This window comes from Tribolium madens, unplaced genomic scaffold (assembly GCF_015345945.1).
Source record: "Tribolium madens isolate multiple individuals breed KSU strain unplaced genomic scaffold, Tmad_KSU_1.1 Scaffold_19;HRSCAF=116;Tcas5.2_LG9, whole genome shotgun sequence".
NCBI classification, from domain to species: domain Eukaryota; kingdom Metazoa; phylum Arthropoda; class Insecta; order Coleoptera; family Tenebrionidae; genus Tribolium; species Tribolium madens.
In genome coordinates this window covers 2983261-2992122 of record NW_025400983.1, presented here as the reverse complement: position 1 = coordinate 2992122, position 8862 = coordinate 2983261, and the positions used below count along the sequence as shown (strand labels likewise).

General features: G+C 33.4%; 3 protein-coding genes across 3 annotated transcripts; all 3 read right to left on the bottom strand.

Moving 5' to 3' along the window:
• Positions 1-96: 96 nt before the first annotated feature.
• LOC123013992 (retinol dehydrogenase 11-like) lies at positions 97-1180 on the bottom strand. The gene is made up of 2 exons (XM_044412882.1): positions 1004-1180; positions 97-940 (listed from the first exon to the last, which is right to left on the bottom strand). The coding sequence occupies exons 1-2, from the start codon at positions 1140-1142 to the stop codon at positions 126-128; spliced, it is 954 nt and encodes a 317-aa protein (XP_044268817.1). The 5' UTR covers positions 1143-1180; the 3' UTR covers positions 97-125.
• Positions 1181-2556: 1376 nt separating this feature from the next.
• Positions 2557-3742, bottom strand: LOC123015260 (retinol dehydrogenase 12-like). The gene is made up of 4 exons (XM_044414900.1): positions 3544-3742; positions 3167-3496; positions 2829-3121; positions 2557-2782 (listed from the first exon to the last, which is right to left on the bottom strand). Exons 1-4 carry the CDS (start codon positions 3680-3682, stop codon positions 2579-2581), a joined length of 966 nt encoding a protein of 321 aa, XP_044270835.1. The 5' UTR covers positions 3683-3742; the 3' UTR covers positions 2557-2578.
• A 2051-nt stretch (positions 3743-5793) lies between these two features.
• On the bottom strand, positions 5794-6977 carry LOC123014204 (retinol dehydrogenase 11-like). Its single transcript, XM_044413180.1, has 3 exons — positions 6782-6977; positions 6099-6721; positions 5794-6052 (listed from the first exon to the last, which is right to left on the bottom strand). The coding sequence occupies exons 1-3, from the start codon at positions 6918-6920 to the stop codon at positions 5858-5860; spliced, it is 957 nt and encodes a 318-aa protein (XP_044269115.1). The 5' UTR covers positions 6921-6977; the 3' UTR covers positions 5794-5857.
• Between the last annotated feature and the right edge of the window lie 1885 nt (positions 6978-8862).

Here is an 8862-nt window from a genome sequence, read left to right as displayed (position 1 = left end):
ATGAATTCGAATAAAAATACAAATTTTATGTTTAGAATTTGACAAAACTGGTCCTGTCTCCTTGTTTTGTCAAGGAAATTTAAATAAAACAAAAAATAACCAAACTCTTGCAACTTTATTGATCATCAAAAGTGCATTTCTTCCGCTTTCAGCTCGACAAACTTCTCCGACTTTTCCCACAACTTCTTCGCGAGTCCCTTCACCTGTGTGGTCTTATACGGCTCAACCCTTTCACAATTATCGAAATGTTCGCCACTCAAATCCTCAATATTCCTCTCAARCGCGCAATAAATCGTAGTCTGAGCCCCTTCCTCGCTCGTCCGGAAAAAATGATCCCTGAAAAACTCAAAAACGGCCTTGTGTTGGCCCTTGATCCTTCGGAAAATTTCAGTATCCACGACTCCGGGATGGAGCGAAAACGTCGTCACGCTACTCCCTTGCAACTTCTCCGCCAACTCAATCGTGAATAAAATATTACAAAGCTTGCTGTTGGCATAATCCGTGTGGATTCCGGTGAATCTGTTCAAGTCTTCTAAATCGAATCGGGCGTATTTTGCGGCCAAGGAAGAGACGTTGACTATGCGACTGGGCCKGGATTTTTTCAACAAGTCGATGAGTAGGTTAGTGAGGAGGAAACTGGAGAAATAGTTGACTTGCATGAGGAGATTTAGACCGTCTTTGGATTTTTTGTCCGGAATTCCGGAAGCTCCGGCATTGTTGACTAGAATGTCTAAGCGACTTTCCGTCGCTTTCACCGTGTTTGCAAACGCCCGGACTGACTCAAAAGAGGCAAAATCCACGATTTTGACCACAATATTGCCATTTCCGGTTTCTTGGATTATCCGGGTTTTGGCGTGCTCGGCCTTTTGCGCGTCGCGGCATGCGAGGAGCACCCGAGCGCCCCTTTTGGCAAAGTCCAGGGCCGTTTCATACCCAATTCCTACAAAAAATTTAAAAAAAAATAAAAAAAATCAAAAAAAAACAAAAAAATTAAAATACGTACCTGTGTTTGCTCCGGTGACTATTGCAGTTTTGCCCACAAGACAAGTCTTGCTCCGGCACCAAACCGTGGATTTGAGGTAGTGCTTCAGAAGGCCGTAAATGGTCAAAATGACTCCACAAAAAATCCAAATTGGATGCATTTCGAGCCGAGATTAGCACACAATTGAAGTGTGTTCACCTACAAGCCATTGAAAATGAATCAGCAAGTACGTGACTATCACTAGTCGCCTAATTGTGCGACAAAAATTGAAATTTTATTACAATGATTTATTTAAAATTGCTTTTTGGGCCAAAATTGGGTCTCTCGGTTCATTTCCGTCGAAGTAAAGGCGACAAAAATTGGAAAAACTGTAATTGAAGTCATTTTGGCTCAATTGGTGTGACACATTTTGGTATTTTCTGCAGTTTCCCAAAGCGGAATTAATTATAGACAAATTGTTTTTTTTTGTTCGATTTTTATTAAACGAAACAATTAGAAATAGTTATTTACATTCGTGAGTGGCGTTTCAGGGCGAAATTAATTTGACACACAAAATTTGTAGTAAATTTTTGAAGTGAGGGCTTTTATTAATATATTGCGCTTTTTCAATACGAATCAAATAGTCAAAAAATTACACTAGTTTACAAATAATAATTTGTTTAATATACTTTTTTTGGTTCCTGCATAATCTTATTGTTTTTTTTTTTATAAAGACCAACAAAATCTTCCTTGACTGATCACAAATCCGGCTTTAATGACTTTGATCATTTTTTTAAACAATTATTTCTAGAAATGCAAAAGATTTTGCACATGGAAATTATAAAAAAACAAGAGTTACAATTTACAATTAAAATTTAAATATAGCCTAAAATATACCATGACATTAAAAAATTCTAAAATTGTCGCCTTATACTATATTAAAATCTAGTATTTTAATTTTTGAAATAAATAAATAAAAATTCTACAGTGCCCGCGGTTCTTCAAAACTCACCCTGTATACAGCTTCAGTTTCAAAATTTTTTCAGGTTTTTCTCAGAGACTTTTGACGAATTTTAAATGAGTTGCTGTTTTAAAATAATCCACGAAAATACAGTCGAAACTTAAAAAGTTTTGTTTACCTTTTTAAAAAACAACTTTTTATTGAGTCCAAAAAAAACTCATTTTAGAAATTTTTAGGGATTTAAGTGAGTAAAATAGCAATTTTTGGGAGCGTAGACAAAAAATTGAGAATTTGTCATTTTTTCTATCTGTGTATCGTATTAATCAATTTTACAATAATAAAAAAATAAATGTTTGTAGGAAGACAATTTTTTTCACCTTTTTTCCTTTCATTTTTTAAATAATTTTAAATGGTAGAATTTTTTATTGAAATAATCAAAATTTACTTTTTGAATTAACAAAAAAATCTCAGTATTTTTTTTTTGAAAATTTGTGCAAAACAAACGATGCTTGTGTGTTTTTGGTAAGATAAATATTTTAAAAGTAAACAATTTTTAGTCAATAAACTTTTTGTTTTCTGTAATTTTTTAGTTCATTAGCAAATTTGTATCGGAACATAAATAATAAAAACTCAGTTTATTCAGTAACACATTTATTTTAGGCACCAAACTGAAATTTCTCCTCCTCTTTCAGCTTGACCAACTCCTCGCTAACCCTCCACAACCTCTCCCCCACTGAGGCATCTCTCGCATTCGGATACGTCGCAACTTTGCGACACTCCTCAAAATGTTGTCCACTAAACTTCTCAATATTCCTCTCCACTGAACAGTAAATATTAGTTTGGGCCCCTTCTCCCGGCGTCTGGAACCCCCAAATCACTTTTTGACTTCACCTAAGCCACTCTTACCTTGGCAAAAAAAAATTTGATAATGGCAGAAACAAGTAAATTAAATCCGGTAAGGTGCCGGAAAATTTCAGTTTTTACGGCTCCGGGATGGAGTGAGTAGGTGGTAATTTGGGTGTTTTGCAATTTCCGGGCCAGTTGTTGCGTGAAGAGGATTATGCAGAGTTTAGTCCGGGAGTACATGTCAACATCTCCGTAGTAACTCCGGAGGTTGTCTGGGTTGAAAAAAAGGGCCGTTTTGGCCATAATTGAGGACACGTTGACGATTCGCCCAGGACCGGACTTTGACATCAAATCTAAAAAAAAGTGAGTTTTTCGCCCTCAAAATGCCAAAAACCCACCCAGAAGCAGATTTGTGAGGAGGAAAAGTGACAAGTAATTGACTTGCATCCCGAGATAAAACCCATCATGGGTCTTTTGGGTCCCTTCACAAGCCACAGCCGCGTTATTTACCAGAATATCTAACCGATTTTCCGTCTCATGGACACTTTTTGCGAATCCTCGAATTGACTCAAATGAGGCAAAGTCGACGATTTTCACAAAAATATTTTGGTTTTCGGACTCGGAGATGATTTTTTGGCGCGCAGTTTCGGCCTTTTTAGGGTCACGGCATGCCAAAATCACACGAGCCCCTCTTTTGGCAAAGTTGAGGGCTGTCTCAAACCCAATTCCTTCGAAAAAATTAGTTACATGGAGTTTGACCAAAAAAAAAAACAACCTGTGTTAGCTCCGGTGATTATGGTGGTCTTCCCAATAAGGCATTTGGGGCTTCGGCACCACTTGGTCCTCAATTTTAGGTAAATTTTGAGGATTAGAGGAGTTGTTAATAAGGCACACAATACGGCATAATAAATCATTTTGCACTGGAAGAAATTTTGGTAGTGAAAAAAACGGTAAAACTAATCATACGTGCTTGAAACGAATCAAGGAACGGGATAATGAGAAAAACTGGTTGATTTAATGCACAATTTATTCATCTGAATATAAACAAGGTCACAATAAATTATTTGAAAAATTTGTAATTGTATTTCATTTGGTTGCAAATAGATTTTCCCACAATTTTTTTTGCAAGGTTTGGATTTCTTGCTGCTTTGTATGTTCGACTCTTTTATTGTACTCTTGGCCCCTAAGCAATGAATTGGGATTATTCTAGGGATTTTATGATCGTAAGAATTTTCTTTCAAAATTCTTTATAACAAAGAAAAAAATTAATTGCATAAATTTTGAAAAATCGGAGAATCGACAGTTTTAATTAAACAAAAAAACACCGTACATTCTTCACAAATCGAAAAATCGAACAGAATCCTAGCAAATACGATTTTTGCAAACTCGAAAAAATAAGTGCATAAAATTGAGATTCTTCTAGGGATTTTAAGATTTTGAGATTTTTTTTCAAAATAATAATTTAATTGCATAAATTTTGAAAAAAATCGGAGAATCGACAGTTTTAAAATCGGTCCAAATACGATTTTTGTACTTCTAAGGATTCTATAAAAATTTTTGAAAAATTTTTATTCAAAATACTTGATAACAAAAAAAAAATAGCATACATTTTGAAAATATTGGAAAACAAAATCGAACCAATTACAACTTGTTGCGTCTCTAGGAGTTCTATAAACTTGAAAAAAATACATGAAACGTTGTTAGGTCAAGTTCAAATTTTTAGAGACCAAAATAAAAACACTAATAAGAAATTAAATTTTTTTTTCAAATTTTTTTATTAAAAACAATAAAATTGTATAAATATTGAAAACTCGGAAAATGGAAACTTTCAAAATACGATATTTCCCACTTCTAAAAATTCTATACACATAAAAAAAATGCCTAAAACATTGTTGGATCAAGGTAATAACACTAATAAAAGATAAAAATATTTTTTCCAAAATTCCTTATTAAAAGCAAAAAACACCGTACATTCTTCACAAATCTAAAAATCGAACGTTTTAGAATCCTACCAAATACGATTTTTGCAAACTCGAAACTGACTATTTTTGCCTATTTTACCTATTTTTGCCTATTTTGCCTAAAACTAAAAACTGCACAAAACACAAAAATAACGTCAAAATCAATTTAAAAAAAAAATGGGATAATGAGAAAAATTGGTTGGTTTAATGCACTATTTGTTCATCTAAACCTAAACAAAGTTACAATAAATTATTTGAAAAATTTACAATTGTATTTCAATTATAGGCCTAAAACCATATTTTATAATATCGTGTAGGTTTCAACTTAATATGATGTCAAAAAACTCCAAAAAGGTGCACAAAAAACAAAAAATTACGTCAAAACAAATACAATCATTTTTCACTATTAATTTAGTGAAATCATCACAAATTTTATTAAAAAATGGAACAACGGGAAAAATGGTTATTTAATGCACTATTTATTCATATAAACCTAAAAAAAAATACAATTGTGTTTCATTTGGTTGCAAATCAACGATTTGCTCTGATTTTAACCACAATTTTTTTGCAAGGCCTGGATTTCTTGCTGTTTTGTAAGCTTTAACTCTTTTACAGTCGGAAAAATGCTCCCCATTGTACTCTTCTATTCCTTTTGCCACTGAACAGTAAATCGTAGTTTGGGCCCCCTCCACAACCGTCTGAAAAACCCCACTAAAACTCCCATTTTCATGAGCAAAGCCTCACCTTGGAGAAAAACTTCATCAAAAAACTGAACCTGATTTTCAGAAGCCCTGAAGTATTGTTAACAATTTAATTTTGAGTAAAAAAAATGTTACACAATTTGCAAATTTTTGACTTTTTTTCAAGTGAGTATTACGAGAAAACTATAAAAATTATAGGCATAAAACCAAATTTTATAATATCGTGTAGGTTTCAACTTAATATAATGTCAAAAAACTCCAAAAAGGTGCACAAAACACAAAAAATAACGTCAAAACAAATACAATCATTTTTCACTATTAAATCATCACAAATTTTATTACAAAATGGAATAACGAGAAAAATTCATTTAATGCACTGTTTATTCATCTAAACCTAAACAAGGTTACAATAAATTACTTGAAAAATTTATAATTGTGTTTCATTTGGTTGCAAATGAACGATTTGCTCAGATTTTTCCCACAATTTTTTTGCAAGGCCTGGATTTCTTGCTGTTTTGTAAGCTTTGACTCTTTTACAGTCGGAAAAATGCTCCCCATTGCACTCTTCTATTCCTTTTGCCACTGAGCAGTGAATCGTAGTTTGGGCCCCTTCCTCAACCGTCTGAAAAACCCCACTAAAACCCCCATTTTCATGAGCAAAGACTCACCTTGGAGAAAAACTTCATCAAAAAACTGAACCCGATTTTCAGAAGCCCTGAAGTGTTGTTAACAATCTCAGTCTTGACAACTCCCGGATGCAGCGAATAGGCCGTAACTCCGCTTCCTTCCAGTTTCTTTGCTAACTCTTGAGTGAACAAAATATTGCACAATTTCGAATTGTAGTAATCGGTCATCACCGAAGTGTGTTTGGCGATTTGGTCCAAATCGAGGTTTTTGGCCCCTTCTGCCGCCAACGACGACACATTGATAACACGACTGGGGGCCGACTTCTTCAGCAGATTTACCAGCAAGTTGGTGAGGAGGAAGCCGGAAAAGTGGTTGATTTGGATGACCAAGGAGAGGCCATCTCTACTGGTGTCATCCCCGATTCCTATAACTCCAGCATTGTTGACCAAAATGTCTAAACGATTTTCAGTCTCGTTGATTTCTTTGGCGAAGGCTCGGACCGAGTCAAAGGAGGCCAAGTCGACGATTTTGACAACTATGTTGTCATTTCCGGTCTCGGAAATGATTTTTGAACGGGCTTCTTCCGCTTTGGACTTGTTGCGACAAGCTAGAATGACTCGAGCGCCTCTTTTGGCGAAATCTAGAGCTGTTTCGTACCCAATACCTATTTTTTGAGGGATTTTGGAATTCAAATAACATTTTTTAAGGAGTTTTAGGAACTTACCGGTGTTTGACCCAGTGATTATGGCAGTTTTGCCAACCAAACAAGTGTGACTTCTGCACCTGCCTGTAGTCAATTTTAAATAAATTTTAACTACTGCAAAGATGCTAAAAAGAATTAAAATTGCAGTTAAAAACACCATTTTGTGCGATAACTATTTTCAAGCTTAGTAAATGTCAAAATATGTCACACCACATGTGTAGAGTACTAGAAACTAATACGATAACTGCTGATAACAGGCGATAATGTAATAATACCGTGTGAACAAAAAAAATTGTGTGGAAATTTTCCACACAAATTGAAAGTAAAAATTACCATTCCCCATTTTCGTCTTGTACAGTTACGGAATTAAAATTTCGGGCAGTTTTTATCTGTCACTTCAAAAAGTTTACTGTAACTGTCATCATGACAGACATTTGACAATTAAACTTTTGAAAGTAAATAGGCAAGTCAAAATGACATAACCATGCCAAAAATGAGGTTATTAATGTAAAGGTTGTTTTAGAGCTTACATTATGAAAATGACAATAGTACCTATACTCGTTTTCATATTAATCAAAGTGGTCGATGAAAGATATCATTTTAAGATGGCAACCATGCAAAAATTCAAACAATCCTAACTTCAATCTTCCTTAAAAATTATTTTCTCAAATAAATATGTGTGCCGCAGGTAGCAAGAAATAATTAGAATTAACAACGTAATTAACATAGGGTAGCTTACATAAAAGATTTTTTTTACTCCCACATCTAAAACACGGATTATCGTATATGTTTCCATGACGCTAAGTGACCTTTTATGCACACCTTAGCAAGCCGTGACTTTTATGCGTATTAGTCACGTTGCTAATAGCAACTGTCATATTAGTCACGGGCTGAAGTTAGCTTTTAATTTTTCGAGTGTTAACCGGGCTTTGAATCTTGACGTTTTTACTGAAAATGTAAGTGCGATAGATTTAGAATCTGTTTATGTAATTTAAATTACAAATAATATTAGTTGTAAAGGGTTTAGTCCCTAGATTATTTAAAAAAAATGAAAAAAATCTTTTTTTCCCTTTTTGTTAGAAAAATCCCTAGAACTAGGAAAAAATTCCCTAATTCGGTATCACTGTGGTCAACTATCAACGCAACGGAACCAACAAGTAAAAATTCGTTTCAAGACGGACGTTTTAAAAATGGCTAAAAAAATTTTTTTTTGAGAGCGCTGCAAAATGATGATCTCCTAAGTTCGCCTGAAAGTAGCGTTTCCTAGGAAATTAAATAAAAAAATTACTAATTACTGTCACTAATAAACTGAAAACACATAATTTCCAATAACTTACTCGTATTAAAATTTATTTTTCAAAAAATATCAATAATAAAAAACAAATTCTTGGTTGAGAAAGAGTACTCTCTACTTGTATATTTTATTATATTTATTATATTTTCTTATATTGAATAAAAGTATGTAAATCTCGCGTATCTTTTATGGGCTTCGCTCGACTAAAACGATCATTTAAAAAATCGCAATGTCTTTCAATGTGGCGATTAAATATACAGGGACATTTTTTTATTAGTATACATGGCCCTCTGTACACAGTCAAAAAAAACCGGGTCAATTTCATAGGGTCATTTTATATTTTTGCCTCTATCAGAGATTTTCTCGGTAATCGCAAGGCGATGATCTTTTTTTTATTAAATAGGAAATTACAAGTGAAGTGTCTTCCAATGTCACTAAACATAGAAAGTTACGTCTCATAGTTTGGAAATTATTAGAAAATATCAGCTTTAGTTCCTAAAATCGTCTAAAATTTTGAAAAAAATTAAAAAAAAATTTAAATCAGTTTCAAAATCAGATTAAATCCGATTTTCTGCATTTTTGTAAATTCTATGAACTTGAGAAATTTTCTCAAAATACTTTAGAACACACAAAAAAAAATTGCATAGGTACATTTTAAAAAAAATTGGAGAATAAAATCGGACCAATTACGATTTTTGGCACATATAAACTTAAAAAAATACATAAAACGTTGTTAGGTCAAGTTCGAATATTTAGGGAGCAAAATAATGACACTAATAAAAGATTAAAAAAAAATTTTTTTTTAATT